Source organism: Peromyscus leucopus, chromosome X (genome assembly GCF_004664715.2).
Source record: "Peromyscus leucopus breed LL Stock chromosome X, UCI_PerLeu_2.1, whole genome shotgun sequence".
Classification (NCBI taxonomy): Eukaryota; Metazoa; Chordata; class Mammalia; order Rodentia; family Cricetidae; genus Peromyscus; species Peromyscus leucopus.
This window is the reverse complement of record NC_051083.1, coordinates 115,478,605-115,497,138: the sequence shown is the minus strand read 5'-3', so window position 1 is coordinate 115,497,138 and position 18,534 is coordinate 115,478,605. Positions and strand designations below refer to the sequence as shown.

The 18,534-nt window shown below is 38.3% G+C and overlaps 1 protein-coding gene across 1 annotated transcript; it reads left to right on the top strand.

Annotated features, from left to right (window-relative positions):
• Positions 1–8,523: 8,523 nt before the first annotated feature.
• Positions 8,524–9,522, top strand: LOC114710158 (olfactory receptor 1468-like). Its single transcript, XM_028894247.1, has one exon. It carries the CDS (start codon positions 8,524–8,526, stop codon positions 9,520–9,522), a length of 999 nt encoding a protein of 332 aa, XP_028750080.1.
• Positions 9,523–18,534: the final 9,012 nt, after the last annotated feature.

The following is an 18,534-nucleotide window of genomic DNA, read 5'->3' as shown; positions in this document are numbered from 1 at the left end:
GAACTAGGGAGATGACTCAGTGTATAAAACACTTGCCTCCCAACCCACCAAGTCCTGAGTTCAAATCACCACCACCCACATAAATTTTGGGCAAATGTGGCATCCCATCTGTAATCCTAGCATTGGGGAGGCAGAGAAAGGTGATCCACTGTTCAAGCTGGCTGACTATATTAGTCAGATGGTGAGGTTCATGTAAGGGACTCTGCCTCAATATATAAGGTGGTGAGAGGTTGACAATGGAATTTAATGTCAGTCTCAGGCCTTGCCAGGAACACACACATTCCTGTATGTGTCATATTCTAAATTCATATTAAGGGATCAAGTTCTGCAGCCAAGGAAGGAATTCAGCCTGTCATTTGTGATTTACAATCAAGAAATCAAATATCTGTATTAGTGCATTAATACGTTCAAAGCCACTTGGCAAATAACATTCCCAGCCATATTAGAATCACAAAACTGTTATTCACTAGCAGGGACTTTTCGTTTGGAAGATATAATTTTTGCCCTGATATATCCAGGTTTCAGGGTCGTTCCGAGGGAATTCAAGCAAGATTTAAGACCCTCTGCAATGCTGTGTCACAGTGACCCTCACACTGCGCTCTATTGTTCAGTTCTCTTTCTGGACATCCTATGAAGGGAGCTAAAAAATCAAGACCTACTTTTTCCACAAACCTTCAAATCTAATTAGGAAAAAATACACCATGTCCTTGTTCCCTTGACACGTCAGGTGGCAAAATTTCATCCTTTCCCAGGCCTATTAGAAACTTGCAAGTATCTTGTTACCTGACCAGCTGTCTTTAAGGACAGCATGCTCACTAAGACCCACACGACAATAAATATTACTTAATATTTACAAGTAAGTCCATAGTACAATAGAAAATACCAAGATCTCTACTGAGAATTAAAGGTTGACTGAAAAAGAGCCCCAGTGCTCTCCTGATTATAGAGTGGGAACCATTTTTATGGTGAAGCTTTTCTATCTCTGATTCTTCCATTCTTGGCTTTTCATTCTCCTGTTTGCTCCTGTTCAGTTGATGCTCTGAAACACAGTGAGGGATGAAGAGTTGTCTGCACACATGCTCTTGCTTTCCCCAACTGACTCATAGCTACCACATAGCTGCTTCTGATTATGGTCTTCATACCCATGCTTGATGTCTTTGAAACCTCACTTTCTGCCATCCCCTTTCACTGACACAATAATTGGCAGTTGGGAAGAATCACAGAAAGCCTGACAGAGTGTAGCTTATGCATTAACTGTAGCATGCTGAATAGTAAAATGGGAAGCCATCTGTGATGATTTTCTGCACCACTGAGAGCTAAGTGCTTCAAGTTGACTTCCCAAACATCTCCCTTCACTAGACACCCCTGGATCCTGGTGCCGCCCTTAAATGCTGCCAATAAAAACTTAATGAACCTGATCATTACTGAGTGACCTGAGAATGAATGAAAATGTGATTGCTTCTCAAGGATGTAGACATGTCAGATGACATGTGAGACTTCTTCTATAGGGCACAGTAAGCAAAAACTTTGAACAGACAAGACTGGATTAGGCACGTTAGCTGGGAGTTATCTGGCAGCCCTTGTCTTTTCTTTCTGTTTGATGTTTCTTTCCCTTAATGTTATGGATGCTTGTGAGTGAGGAGGATTCTTAGGCCTTCTGTACCAACTAAGAGGGATTTAGAGAAGAAACAAGCCCCAGGGGATACTTTTCTCACATCATTTCCCCTTTCTCAGTACTGAAGGAGAGCTTCAACCCTACTTCCATGTCCGATTAATGACATAATGAATAAAAACATAACTTGGTGCCTCCTCCCAAGCTGGATTGACTCCAGTTTCATTCATAAGTTCATAACCATTTCTAGTGTTTTTCACAACCTTATTAAGGAAGCTATTTAAAGCAGTTAAAACCTTTTTCTGCACTTTTCCTAATTTCCCCCTTCAAACAGAAACCTAGGGGGCACTACTATGTCCAGGTGACTCCCTCTGCAAACACACTCATGTATAATGAGCTCCCTAGCCCCCCCCCCAATGTAAGAGAACCAATTAGGCAAAATGTGTTTTCTTTTTGGTCACAAACTCTCTAAGCTGGAAATTGGGAAAGTTCATGAATTATACATCAAAACACATACACCAAAGCCACTGTGTAAGTTGAAAAGAAATTGTACTGTTTCTACTATCCACCTTCTATTCGTATACAATCACACTTCTACCACATCATGCATAAATATACCCAATTAGAAATCAAAGAATTTTCAAATGTCAGATGGAAATAGAAGTATAGAGATAATTTAGTACAACCCCTTCATTTTACAAAGGATACAACTAATACTCAGACAGAGGACTTTATAAAGGTCACTCAGGTAGCTGAGAATAGAAGTGGACTAAAATGGTGAGCATGTCTATGATGTCCTGTGTCAGAACAAACAAGCACACATTCACCTAAGAACATAAATGTGTATAGATCAATCCTCTAAATGAGGAAACACCAATCTTTTTAAAGCAAAAATGACCCCATTCATCATTTCTGAATGTCCCTGTTCTTTCCTGCACTGCTTTGCTGCTTGTCAATTCCCAGGACACTTCCCTTCCCCTGCCTCTGAACAGCCCTCACGAATGAACAATTCATAAGTGCATATGCTATGACGTGTGGAAAGGCAGCCACTCAGAGAAAAGGTCAGTGTCAGTGTCCTTTGTTTCCAAATATGTCTCTTTAAAAAAAAAATCAAACATTGCAATACTGAATCCAAATTGCCTAAAGACTTACAGATCTTCTCTCAGAAAGTCCAAGGCTCCTGAAAAAATGGCAAATTCAATGAAACTGGTGATGTGATTTACCAAACTGAAAAAGCTACACAAAAGGGGCATGAAGAGACACCATTTTTCTAGTGGCCTAGGGAATTGTGTTGACAGGTCTGCAAGTGCAACCATGACTTTGTGATTCGTCAGTCTTTCTACACAGCCATTTCTCCAGTGCCTCAGAAAATCATGCAGATTTGGGACACATTTTTTAGTCATTTGAAATAGGGATCCAGAGTTCAGAGGAGCTCAGGACAAAACAGGGAAGTCCTGAAGAAAAAAGCAATTATTTGTAGATGTTTTATTTTTCTGTGTGGTATATGTGGGTTCGCATTTCTGTGTGTGAGTGGGTACATGTATGTGTAGGTGTGCATGTATACATAGGCACCTGTGTGTGAAGGCCAGACAATCCCAGGTGTCATTCCTTAGATACTGTCCACCTTTTTTTAATGCTTTAGTATTATTCTTTTTTTAGATAGGGTCACTCTCTGGCTGTTACTCTACACACAAACTAGACTGGCTTACCACAGAACCCCAGGGAACCACATGTCTATGCCACCCTTGGGGATCCAACACAGGTCCTATGCTTGCAAGTGAGTACTTAACCAACTAAGGTATGCCCCGGCCCCATATTTATATTTAATTTTGCATTTCTTTTCTTGCCCTTATTTCTTGGTTGTTTTGAGACAGGCTATTACTATGCAGCCTAGGTAGCCCTTGACCTCTTCAACCTCCTCAAAGCTGGGATTATAGGTATGGACTACCACCCATGAGTGTGATTTGCATTTCTGATGTTAGTTCTTGCCTGGCACCTAATCTTTTTCATTTTGAATTTAAGAAATCATAAATTATATGGCATATACAATAACCCACTTATCATTCCCAACTACTAGTTTTGCTTTCCATCACTCTCTTCTATACTGCAGCCATAGTTGTTAACTCTAGGTTCTTGTACTCATCTTGTACTTGAGACCTCCAACTTCCTGTTTCTCTATCTTTATGAATAAGTGCCAATTTTTCATTTCAGTTCTTCAAAAACATCCAGTTCCACTTTTCCCTTAAAGGCTTCTGTGATTCCCACTATAACTTCTTTATGAGTCTTCCATGTATGGTTTCCATTCATCTGATAGTCAACTCATTCCCTGGTTACTGAGTGATTATTTGAGTAACAATTGTTTTTCAGCATTATTGTAGAAAAAGTGAAGTCATCTCTGTCTCCAGAATTTATAGGGGAGCAGGGAAGAAGACAGTTAGTTGCAGTAAATATGCTACATAGGTTGATCTAATCTAATTTAATTTTGAAAGTTCATAGCCCACTTAGAGAAGTAGCACTTCAATTGAGATCAGAAATCAGACCATTAGTGAGTCAGAGGGTAGGGTGATTTCTTTCCAGACAGAGACTACAGGTATATGAAGGAAACTGAAGCAGGAAGGAAGTTGAATCTTTAAATACATCTGGAAGAAAGGGATAAGAGCACAGTATAGAAGTGAGAAAATTGAAAGACATTATAGGCTACATTAACAATTTTGGACCTTAACTGTTTGAAGGAAAGACGTACATGCAGAGGCATGGTGGTCATTCGGAATAGGGTAGTTGAGATGGATATATTAGAGCTATATTAAAAATGAGAATCTGTAAGACTTAACTAATTAACTTCTAAGAGAAAAAGAAGGTGTCAAAATGACAAAAGTTGATAATGTTATAATTTAATGAGATGAGAAAACTATGCTTGGTTTTAGGTAGATGATGAGATTTAATTTTTGTTATATTTATTTGAGCGTGTTGTTAGGTGCACGTATTCTATGATGCATGTGTAGTTGTCAGAATACAACTTGCAGGGGTTGGTTTTCTCCATTCCACCTAAGAGGCTTAGGGGATTAAACTCAGGTCATTATGCTTGGTGGCAAGCACCTTTATCCATTGAGCCATCTTGCTGGCCATGTTTGGTTGTGAAAAATCTGTTTGGTGTGCTTATGAGATAACACAAATGCAGATACCAGGTGATAATGAGAGTGCTTTGTTTTATAGTACAGAATAAAGAGCTAAACTAGAGACAGGATATTGGGAATCATCAGCATAAATATGGTAAACAAGGCCTCGAGAATAGGCAATTATATTTAAAGGAGAGAGTTGAGCAAGAAAGGAAAACTGTCATATCACCATAAACATTTAAATATTTATGAAGGTGCCATGAAAAGGAATGGTAAAAGAATAGTCATCTAACTAGAAGGAAACCCAGATTCATGAAAGTTTTCCCAAGGAAGGAGAGTATATTAGGAAGGGTGATCATCTGAGGTAAATGCTGTGAAGTTGCCAAGAAGACTGGATTTAGCAGAGTAAGTGTCATTTCGACCTTCAAGAGCTATTTCGATGGAATCATGTGGGGCAGAAGGCAGATTGGAGTGGGTTGAGGTGAAGAAGTGGAGACAGAAATGTAAATAATGTAAGAAATTTCTATTTAATGACAGGAATGATACTGTTCCATAACTAAGTGACTGAAATACAGGGGGGGGGGGGTTGCTTTGTTTGTTTGCATGCACATTGCAATGACTAGACCAATTTTGGGATCCAAAGGTAGAGACCAATTGAAGATATGGACAAGCAAGAAACTAGCTGATGATTTAAATCATCAGGAAAGACGAATGGATATGGGGCCCTAAATATAGGTAGGAGGTTAGCCAGGTTAGAAATAGAGCTAACTCTCGGTTTAGTGGCAGACAGTCCATAATAGATTTGAGTAGATGGTGAGAATATTTGCTCAGATTTTGAAGGGAGGGAGAATTGAAGGAAGGAAATTTTAGAAGATAACTTAGATAATTTTGGGCAACTTCTCAGTGTGCCTGTTATTCTGTAGCTCCCCCACCTAGGCTCATTAAGAAGCAGTGTAATAGAACGCTTATATGAGATCTCCAGTGAGCATTTCTTGGTAGTGATTTTTGTCTAACACCTAGTTGTATGGCTTTAGTTAATTCACTCAAACTCTGACTTTAGTTTTTTCCTTTGTGAAAGAGACATCATAATTTTTTACATATACCACAATTTTGTTATGAACTATGTTATAAACATAGTGGGATTAGAACAGTGCCCAAAGATAGTAAGTACACTAGCTTTATCTTTATGGCTAAATCTTTCCAAACAAAAACCTAAAGTTATTGCCGGGCGGTGGTGGCGCACGCCTTTAATCCCAGCACTCGGGAGGCAGAGCCAGGCGGATCTCTGTGAGTTCGAGGCCAGCCTGGGCTACCAAGTGAGTTCCAGGAAAGGCGCAAAGCTACACAGAGAAACCCTGTCTCGAAAAACCAAAAAAAAAAAAAAAAAAAAAAAAAAAACCTAAAGTTATATGTAGAATCAAAGAGCAGTTATTAGGTGTGAGGAGGCTGAATTTGTTTCTCCAAAAGCCAATATTTTAGTTTTATGACTAGAATAAAAATCTAGCAGGCATTTTTGGTTGTATACAGTTTTTACATATCAGGAAATTAGAGATTGCCAATAAATCCCAGTAGGGACGACTTGGTCCATAGAGGAAGGACATACGAGTGGTTTTTTAATAAGATGCCTTGAGACTTGTGTCCTCGGCCAAAAATCCAGAAACAGAGACAACATTGGTTGAGGTTTTCATCCTTCTAACCTTCCTTTCTATTTTATTTTTCTGTTTCATACTGTTTTGAGTCTTGGAGGAGAAAAGGTTTATGTTGTGGCTGGGGAAAGCATCACTGACTTCTTGGTGAATAATGTGAAGCCATTTCTGTATGGAAGAGCTTTGGAAGCAGCCATAAAAAGCAAGGTGAGGACCATCGGAGGGAGACTTCAACCCCTAAACATAAACACTTGCTCCCTACATTCACTACAAACATATTGTGCCAACTTAGTGACTTGAGCACAAAGGGTGACAGATGGAAGACACAAACACACTTGGTTGTGAAGGGTAACACCAGTTTGGAGGGGGTAGATGGGAACAATCAGTTAAATGGAGCTAGCTAACATGCTATCTTGAAAGTCAAATCAGAAACGTGTGCTGTCAAACTTTGTTAATTCAATCTGCATTAATGAAAAGCCTAGATTACATGTACATAATAATATGCCACTTTATTATTTTCGGTACATTCTGTACATATGAAACAGCCGAGTGTTGCCTAGCAGAGGTCCCACCAGACCCGATCCTGCTTGATTTACAATTAGCACATTTATTTGTTAGTATGCAAATGAAGACTGCTACGGCACTTAGAAAAAATTGTGTTATTAAATAAGTGCAGCATCCTTCCTGTAATCTTGTTCCAACTATTCATTAGTGTTAGCAACCTCTTTTTTTTTTTTGTCATGGAAGGTACAAACTTAACAGAAAACCAGTAAAATTATAGAAATTTACACAGTGGCAGTTTCACTTGTGTTAGGCTGGGAAAATGGTATAAAAACATGGCAGGCCTTCAAGTAACCAATGCATAAAATGGATCTGCAAGCATCATATGGAGCAGTTTAGATGCGGTCCAAATTTCAAGAAGTACAAACACAACTTCAATTTGCATGTCCTTGTCCATTTGCTCTCAGATATGGGGAAATTAAGTTCTAGGTTAAAACACAGTCTAACTCTACTGCTACTGACAGGGTGTGACTGGCTGGACAAGATTTCTGGTGCACTGAAGATGGGTAGGGTTGAATAAATATTAGTTATTACCTCCTATGATGCAGCCATGAAGGTGTAAAGCAATACAGAGATGTTATGGCACAGAAGTGAACCAGAGGTCTCTAAAGCCATGCTGGTTAAGCTCAGAACCCTGACTCCACTGCACTGACTTTTCTATCAAATTCATCAACATAACCCTGGATGTGTCAATTTTTGCACCTATAAATTTGCATTTTAGTAGTCCTATGTATTTTATACGGTTAGGGTGAATATTTGAAAAGATACATCATGTAAAGTACTTGGTAGAGTACCAGCAAAATAGAAACCATAAATAATCACTAACACTTAAAGTGTTCCCCAAATCTTTTTTTTGTTTGTTTGTTTTTTTTTTCGAGACAGGGTTTCTCTGTGTAGCTTTGCGCCTTTCCTGGAACTCACTTGGTAGCCCAGGCTGGCCTCGAACTCACAGAGATCCGCCTGGCTCTGCCTCCCGAGTGCTGGGATTAAAGGCATGCGTCACCACCACCCGGTTATCCCCAAATCTTTCTTTAGTTTGGTTTCTCACTGTTCAAATGACTACACTGTAAATGGACTCAGGACATTACATTTCACATCTATGTTGCTTGCTTGAGTGGACATTCATGCATGGTTTTCTTGTGGTACTTCATTTCACCTTGTTGAAATTCAAAAAGTGGTGTTTGGGTCAGTTCTTCTTTGGAGCTATCTTTTTGCCTTTAGACAATACCAGTCTTTAAGATTAGTGAATGTTAACACTTATCGTTTGTGTAGTCATGGATCAAATACATGCCTGTCTACTTTGTATGTGTCAGTACAATTCTCATATTACCTATGAAAATAGAAACTGTTGAAATAGCTCCAGAAAGCTCAGATAGCATAGACATGAAGATTGTGAGCTGTAAATTCAAAATGTCCCAGTTTCCCCCATTTACTCATTTACCAATATTTACTGATCTCTCACTGTGTGCTAGGCCCTCGTTTTACTGCTGTTTTATTTACTAGGGATGAATGTAACCCTGTGTTGTCTGGCTCCAAGGCCTGACTCTGTTCTACAGTCTAGTGTAATGCACTGATGGGCTTTTGTGTCATGTTGCCATTTACCAGTGAAGATGAATTTTCCCTTTTTAGACACAGCAGAACCATGCACCAAGGAAACCAAACTACTATCTCTGGATTCTTCCTCCTGGGACTCACAGTGGGGTCTGAGCAGCAGCTGTTCATCTTCTCACTGTTTCTATGCATGTATGTGGTCACTATGGTGGGAAACTCACTTATCGTTCTGGCTATTATTAGTGATACTCATCTTCACAGCCCCATGTACTTCTTCCTTGCCAATCTATCCTTCACTGACATCTGCTTCACAAACACTACAGTTCCTAAACTGCTGGCAGACATTCAAAGCCAGAATCCAACCATCTCTTTTGGAGGATGTCTTACACAAATGTACTTTTTTATGCTCCTGGTGGACCTGGACAATTTCCTTTTGGCAGCCATGGCATATGACCGATACATTGCCATCTGCCACCCATTACACTATGTTGCACTGTTGAGTCCCAAGCGCTGTGCCCTGTTGGTAGTGATTCCGTGGGTTATCTCTAATCTTGTCTCAGTGCTGCATCTCAGTCTGCTTAGTCGCTTGCCTTTCTGTGATGAGAGAGTAGTCCCACACTTCTTCTGTGATCTGGAACCCATCTTAAGGCTTGCTTGCGCAGATACTCAAATCAACAACTTGCTCATCCTTTTTGTTGGGGGAGCAGTTATCTTCATGCCCTTCAGTTTCATTCTTGTCTCCTATATCCTAATTGGTGCTGCTGTGCTTACTGTTCCATCAGCGAAAGGGAAGTGGAAGACATTTTCTACATGTGGCTCCCACCTCTCAGCAGTGTCCCTCTTCTATGGGTCTATTGTTGGTGTCTACTTTCTTCCAGCTTCCAGCTACTCAGCAGAAAGGGATAAGGTGGCTGCCATCATGTATACAGTGGTAACACCAATGATGAATCCCTTCATCTACAGTCTAAGAAACAAAGACATGAAAAGGGCACTGAGGAGGCTACTCAGCAAAAAACATCTTTTTTTGAGTTGGTGAACTCTGCCGGATACACATCTTCATCAACTTTTAAAAACTTGGAGAGGAGCAAAAAGGACACATGGCCCGAGGCTACTCAATAACATTAGCAGTTTCCTTCATACCAGCTTCTTAACTTCAGTTCTGTCCCAAGATTCTAGTTCAGAAATATCTCACCATAATGAAAAGAATCACAATGATGAAACAAAACAATAATACTTTATTTTATTTTATTTTATTTCAAAACCTTCATTGCTTACATAAAGAATGTTCCTTAAATAAATCCATGAATAAAAATCAAGATTTAATAATTTTCTCCCTAATTTTTGGGTTGCATTAACTTTCTCCCTCAACTGGACTTTATATACTAAATTGTAAATCTTAAAAGAAGAAGGAAGGGAGAGACGGAAGGAAGGAAGAGAGAGGGAAGGTGTGGGAAGAGAGGGAAGGAGGGAATGAGAAATACAGGGAAATGAGGAGGGAAGGAGGAGGGAGGAGGGAGTGATTACTACTTAGAATAAGTTATAGATAAGACAATACTAAAGTTACAACTTCCAAAGAATAACTTCTTTTTCTTCTTTCTATAACTCTTTAAAATAAATATTATGGTGTTCTCATGTGCTGGGTAAGAAAAAAAGTATGTACTAGGAGAAGAAAGTGCAGAGCCAAAACATAGCAAGTGTCTTGTCCTCCTATGTGCCCTACAGAGGCTCTGTACCAACTAAATGCTTCTGAAGTTCTGCAGTTATGACTCCCCACCCCCAGGACTATGAGGGAACACTCACTATGTTCTAACCAGCCTTGGAACACTCTCTATTGGAGCTACATTGAACATTTTGTTGTTCCTTGAGCAGTCTACGAATTTGTGGTACTCTAGTCTTTATAATGTATGTGCTCTCTTTGAAATGTGTTTCACTCGCTCTAAAAACATTCAGTGCTTTATGTTTCCATCTTAGATGCTACATGCTCTGAACTCATATTTCTCACATGTTTCTAGGTACAATTACTCACTTTTGTCTTTGTAGCTCATATTGTACTTTATGTTTCAGGACACGCGCGTGCGTGCGCGCGTGCGTGTGTTTGTGTGTGTGTGTGCACATGCACCAAACATTTGCTACCACTGAGCTATATCTCCAGCTCCTATCACATTGATGAACATTCACTCCATCAATAATCATGTTATATTACTTTACACAATGGATTATAAGTAATAGGATATTTTTTATGTGTTGTCCAAAGTACTCTGAGCTCTTGGAGGTGAGGAGGATGATTATGTTATATTAAGCTCTGTAGCTCTTGCCAGAAGGTAACACCTAATAAAGCAGGTACCCAGTAAGATGAATTGAATGAAGTGGATATTTTTCAGAAAAAGTATATTTAGTTTTTTTCCTCTGCTGAATTTTTGTTAATAATCCTTAATGAACTACCAAATCATTCTGATCTTCAGTTTTCTTCTGGTACAAACTATGAATTAGTTATACAAGTGTCTATCTCCTATCTACCCATGTTGACCATATAGAACAGTTAGTAATTAAAATGTTCTGAGATAGCAGGATGTGAAATTTCCATACTAGATGGGTACCAACATTGACTTTTATTGCTGGATCATCACTGTTTGTTATTTTGGAGAAGAGCTTCTCTTGTCTCTAGTCTTCCTTCTAATCCATCTACTTTCCTTTTTCAAATTTAATTTTTTTGTCCTTCATTTTATGTGTATGGATGCTTTGTCTGCATGAGTGTCTGTGTACCACTTGCATATCTGGTGCTCACAGAGGACAGAAGAGGGCATCAGATTGCCTAGATGAGTTACATATGGTGTGAGCCAAGTTGTAGGTGTTCATAATTAAACTCATGTCTTTATAGCCAGTGCTCTTTTATTTTTTTTTATTTATTCTTCTCTCATACAATATATCCCAACAGTCTCCCCTCCCTCCTCTCCTCCCAGTCACCCGCACCTTCCATCTCTCCCAGATCTACTGCTCTTCCATTTCCCTTTAGAAAATAGGCTTCTTAGCAATATCAATTGAACACAGTGGCCAGTTCTCTTAAAGCCAGGTCTTTCTCTCCAGCCCCCAAGTACTATTCCTATTGGACTGCAAATAAATAAACACTTATGAAGCTTTCCTTTGGTTCTTCATGGGAACCTATGATCTTACAATGAGTGTAAAAAATAAAAAAAAGGAATAGTAGGATGTATGTCATATGGAATAACAGGGAAAGAATACTGGGAGCTTAAACTTTAAGCAGATATGGGGACATGGCGTGTGAGGGAAAGGAGGAGTAGGGAATGGGTTAACCAAAACTTCAGAAGGAGAAACCTTCTGAAACCTCACTAGTTCATAAACTAATTTAAATTATACACTTTTAAAAAGGAATTTGAATGTAAGTACCAAACATTACTGAACGGAATTGTTCCTGTGGGTTATTAAATGAAAAAGTCAATATCAGTCACACATTATCTCCTTATAAGTAATCGGTCAGAGAATCTCAAGAAGCACCACAACCAGATAGGCTATTTCTATTGCTCTTGGCTGCCTGCCATAACTACATAAGACTCTATTTCTGAAGACACTATATATTCTGGTTGCAAGACACAGAGAAATCAGTCTTGAAGTGATCAGAAAAGTCTCCCTGCTGGTTAGCTTCCATAGTGAAGGAAGGTGCTAAGTAGGCTGCTGTGGGAGAAAAGACATCTGTGGCATTATCCAGCCCTAGACCCTGCATGCTACATCACTGACTCATCTGGCAGGATATGTCCACCAGTACAATAGTGGCAAGACTGTTTATAGGACTTACCAATCACTCTCTTCAATGGACTTGAACCCTAATCTATGGGAATAAATTTATACTTGCTTCTAGAAATACGGCCAAAATCTATGGCTAGGGATGTCATAGATTTGAGGGGAGCATTCTCTGATAATGTTTTCATAAATAGTCTTGCTACCAAACTGCCTTCTAAACATTTATGTTTATATCCACAGATTTGTGTTGTTCCCAACTTTAGTCAGAGAAGTTTCTTATTGCAGTGAGTAGAGGTTAATTCAGAGATGCATTACCATTCAAAGTGCTAAATGTAAGTGATTATCAGTTCTCAGGTGTATGTGGAATATCCATATCAACACCCATGCTTTAGGCTCAGGGAACATAGTGGAAGAGGATGCAGAAAGAACATGAGTTAGAGGATGGGCAAGAGTGCTGTGAAATGCTCTCCTCTGAACATAATGACTATAGCACACATAAACTCACAGCATAAAATGTTTATCTACACAAGATCTGCATAATATCCAGCTAGTAAAAAATTCCAGCAGAGGGAGTGAAGGGTTCTTGAGGTTACAGCCCTACCCAAGGAGATATTTGCAATTCATGGCTACTGGGGAGGGAGAGTTAGTTTTGGAGTGTGTCCACTGGAATATTGTCATAGCCCCGGTGGATGAAACCACATACATGCACATAAGGGAAGCATTAATTGAACCCAATGGGGTTCTATTATAAACAATTTAAAAATGTTTTTTACATCAGTTCTCAAATGGCTAAAAACATCTTACTTTTGCTATAATAAAATACTTTTAAAATAAAAAGCAAAGAAACACTTGGAATAGAATAATAAATTGCCTATATACTGTTGGTTATGGTGCAGGCATGTAATCTCAGCATTTACATGACAAAGTCAGGACGACTGTGAATTGGGAAGTAGCCTGGACTACATAGTGAGACCCTGCCCCACCAAGGACTAGGGTGTACCTTAGCATTGAAATGCTTGGCCACAATTCACAAGACCCTGGGTTTTATCCCTAGCATCAAATAGAATCAAATATGAAAAATAACTCTTGGTAAGTCCAATATCTTGGGCAAAATTTTGCTGAGTCTGACTCACCTGGTACCAAATTCAGTGACTCTTCATTCAGCATATCTGATTATACATGTGAGCAGAACAAGTTTATATGTAGATAAGGTCAATAGTGCTCTATAGGGTATTAATTGAAATTCCTCAAAAATATAACAGGGCCAGGGGACTGGAAGATAACTCAGTGATCAAAGGCACTTGCCACCAATCTGAAAATCCAAGGTCATTCCTTGGAACCCACATGGTAGAAGGAAAGAACCAACTCTTGCAAGTTGTCCTCTAACCTACACACATACAATTCTCTCTCTCTCTCTCTCTCTCTCTCTCTCTCTCTCTCTCTCTCTCTCTCTCTCTCTCTCTTGCTCAATGCTTGTTAAATTTAATTAAAAACTATTTTGTACTTTATTCACATTTTCATTTCTTCACACTGCTTTGGAACTGTCTTCATTTGTTTGTTTTGGTTTTTCTCTCCCCCTTTAGAACTCCCCTGAGACTTTCTTGAAGGATTGGTGTACTGATAATTAACTCATTCAGCTTTGATATTTCCCGATGATGTTTTAATTTCTTCTTCCTCTTTCAAGACAGTTTGGCTAGATGTAGGACAAGGGACCTTTAAAGTATAGTGATGATGAACCAATTTATCACCAGAAATGTTCTAAATGAAAAACAAAACATAAACTTTACTTAAATTCAGGAAGATACATTAAGTATACTCCTTTTTAAAATTTTAATATTTTCTATTTAAATATTTCATACAATGTATTTTGATCACATTCATTCTTCTCCCTCAACTTCCCCTAGGTCCTTTTCACTTTCATGGACTCTATTTTTCTTTTTTATTCTCTCTAAAAAAAAAACCCAAAACAAAACAAAAAGTACACACACACACACACACACACACACACACACACACACACACACACACACACACCAAACCAACCAAACAACCAAACAAAACAAAAACAAAAACAAACAAACCCCGCACCACCAAAAATGTGGAGTCCAATTTGTATTGGCCAACTATTCCTGGGCATGAAACATGCTATAGAATATGGTTGATTTACCCAGTGACACTATATTGAAAAAAAAAATTTTTCCCCAGCATATAGCAACACAAATAGCTTCATGCTTAGTATTCTTAAATATTAGAAATAGAATTTAACAAAAATATTGGTAATGTATACAAAATGGACATGGCCTGATTTTAGTGCAGAGAATAGTCAGAACAATGCTGTGGCGTGTGTGTGTGTGTGTGTGTGTGTGTGTGTGTGTGTGTGTGTGTACACATGAGAGAAAGAAGGAGAGAGAGAGAGAGGTAGAGGAGCCAACAGGAGAGCATAACATATTCAAGTATTAAGAAAATATGGGAAAGAATTTAGTCTTAAGTGCACCCCAGAGGATTTTTGATCAAGTGTGACAATGATGATTATGTAGGCAGGAAGGACCACCAGCAGAGGAATCGATCAACAGCAGAGAGTTCAAATGGTTGAAGCTTTCAATGAAAAAAAAAAAACCCCACAAACTGAAAAAATGAATGATTCTTTCTATGAGTGTCCAAGCAGAAAGATCAAAATTGAGGAAGTATCATAAAAGAAGCTTATTATGATTTTGATGCATAAAACTGAAACATAAAAATTACACTCCCTACAATCCCAGTATGTATAACTCCATTCATGTGGCATACAGCCACTAGTTGAATGTGATTAAAAATAAGACTCGATGGCAGGGAGGTATATATGCCTGTGATATGAGGTTTCTAAGTAAGGAAATCTAGGACATAGCATTCAGTACAAAGAGCAAACATATCAGCATTTAGATCACATAAGAGGAAGAAAGAACGTTGTCTTTGCTAAAATATTCACCAGTACCTTAAGACAATGACTGAGTACATACACAAACTTACAAAGGATCTTCAGAAGATGATATGAACAGTGGTTCAATAATGTGACCAATACTGGTACATGCCAAGTAATCAAAGTTTCTTAAGAAAGGGACTACATATATTAAAATAGATACCTCAAAAAGGAAAACTAGTAGGTAGGGGTCATTCGAACTCCCAGACAGAACTTATTTTGTTACTGAATTTTGAAATCAAGCTGTGCTTCTCTTGAGCATATTTCTCCCTAACTGTCATGACTTCTTAGCTAAAAAAAATCACACAAGTAGAAATAGCAATAGTTAAGAGAGTTTCTTTATGTACACCTAGGCACGTCCATAGGCACTGGCATGTATGCTGAGGTATTATCCTGGAATACTTAATCATGATAAATTGAAGAATGTAGGTCTATATTTCTAGGAGTCTGGATCAGTGATACTCCTTTTGGTCTCATGAAAATAAATAAATAAACAACAACAACAACAATAATAAATAATTTGATGTATCATGTGAAACACATCATTCCATTGTTTCAAACAATAGTTCCATAAACACTTAAGTTCACATAGGAACACGACCTTGATTTCATGTGTAGTAGATGCTTTGATAAGTTCTCAAACTCATTGTACATGTAGCCTGACTTTGAAGAAAATAACCCAAAACTTGTCTAAAAGAAACAAGGTGTTTAGTACAATTGGCACAAATTGTAATGGTTTTAGCATTTTCTAATTCACTTTTATTTGCTATATTCTAATGCATAGTTCTGATTACTTTGCTTATTAAGTTCATTAATGAATTCCACAGACATTTATAAAGGACCTTGTCTTTATCACATAATTTTAATTCTTTAATAATATGGTGGCACAAATGTAAAATATACAGATTCCATCCTGAACGAACACATAGGTTAGAGATAAAAATCATCACAACACAGAGTAAAGAGTGCATGCTGCAAACCATATGAGCTCCTATTCCAGATACACAGTACCTTCATCTTTAGTTCACAGTAAGGCTTTGGGACCCAGTGGTTTAAGACTTCTCAGGATCTCAAACTGATGTTCTCTTTACTTTGGGATGGAGTCATTTTTGATATAGTGTTGAGTAATTCATCATGACCATGAAGCTGGAATTTTCTGTCCTTGAAGATACCACATTTGTTCATACATTGCTTTTTTACACAATGCCACATTCCTGATGAAATATTATACTTTTCTAAGATGCATATTTACTTTTTACTTTTAAGACACATTTTATTATTTCATTGAGAATTTCAAGCATGCATACAATATATTGTCATTATATTCATTCTACATTTCACCCCCTCACTTCTTCATGGTCTACTCCACATCTCCACACGTTTTGCAACTTCATGTCCTCTTATTTCATGTTCAACTGAGTTCCAATTTTTGCTGCCAATATGTACATGAGTGTGGGGCAATTTGCCAGAGCATGGTTGATCTATCAGAGACCACACTCATTAAACAGCCTGATCCTCACTCCCGTAGCAGTCATCAAATATCAATAACTTCTCAGCTATGTTTGGGGTCTCATGAGGTCTTCCCCTTCATTGCTGGAGTTTTGACAGACTTAATCTTTTGCTAGTCATATGGAAGCAACCACAGCTACACGTGAGTTCATGGATAAGTCAGTCCTGGCATGTCCAGAACACACTGTTTCATCCTTTACTACAATAACTCTGGCTCTCATAGACTTTCTGTCTCTCATCAGAAATGTTCTCTGACCCACAGCAAGACTGGGAAGTATGTGATACACATGCCTCATTTATAGCTGAGGACTCTATAGACACTTATTCTCACCAACAGTACATGTTTCTTAAAACTAGGCAATCCAGACATATCCAAAGAAAATGTCCCTCATTCTCTTCATTCACTTCAGTGAATTTTGTATACCAGGAACACATAGGAGCACAAAGGAATAAAGATGACCTAATTATTCAGTATAGGAAAATGCATGTATTTCTAATAGGAGAAATAAAAGCTACAGAAAAAATGAGGTTATTATTTTTCATTTCATAATTGCCAAAGAAATCTTTGCTAACACTTTTGTGTTAATGCAATTTAATTTAAACATGCCTCTGAAAATAGGATTTTATAATGCTTCTTCAAATATTGATATAAAAGCTTGACTGAGGGTTGAAGAAGAGGTAAGAAAGGGGTACTGCTAGAGGTGAACTAAGCCAGATCTACTGTACTGGGACATGTTTCTCATGATTTAAGACCTAAAGACTGTCTTCATGGGCATCAAGGAACCAAGCATTTATGTTCTAGGTGAAGTGTATCTTCAAGGGTATTCCCAAGTGGCTACCCAAAGAGCATAGATTGTAGAAGAATGACAAGCTTCTCAATGATCAACCCCACCCCCTACACATACATACTCCTCCCACCCCCAAGCATACTACAAAAATTACCCAGAAATCTGTGTGAGTGTGACTTTAGCAGCTAAGGCCACAGACCTCAGCCATAGTTGGTCTTGCTTTTGTGGAGGATGATGACTTCTAGCTTCTAGTTGTAATGAAACCTCTGGAATCTGGAGGATGAGCCAATGAACAAATTGTGCCATGGAGGCCTCCAGGTCTATTCCACAAAAGCCCGTTCACCATAATAAAAGAGATTTTGTGAAAAAAGAGCCTAATTTGAAGTCTCAGAGGCCTGCCAGTGAAAGCTTACCCAAGATTCAAGTATCTAGATGTTCTTGACTCTGGCTGTTCATTTGAGTCCAATGTCATGGCTAGATATATTTCATCAAAGATTTCTACAAGTGTATCCTCATCATAGATTATTTTTACTTTGGAGCACAATCAACTTTATTAGGTTTTAATTTTCATTAAAATGCACCAAGTTTAAGTGAACAGATCAATGAGTGGGAACAAATTGCATATTCCCATGTAACTACCATCTCATAATTAAATACAGAGCATGTTCATCACCCTCTAATGTTATCCCTGCCCACATTTCAGTCAGTTGATCCATGCCTGTCCTAAAATGATCTACTTTCTGCCATTGTGTGCTAAATTCTATGGACTTTCATAGAGTTAAGCAACTCACAGTGTATGCAGTGCAAATCTCATTTGAAATATTCCAAGTGATTTTTTTAATAAATTTGGTGAACCAATGATATACAAAGTCTCACCCAGGATACAGTCAAGGATATGGTTATGAACTGTATATGAGCCAAAATGTTTGTGACCTAGAAGAATTACTAGTAAAATTATAGTCATCAAAAGCATGTTTTTAAACATAATTTTATTGATTCTTTGGAAATCTCACACCATGTACCCCAATCACACCCATTT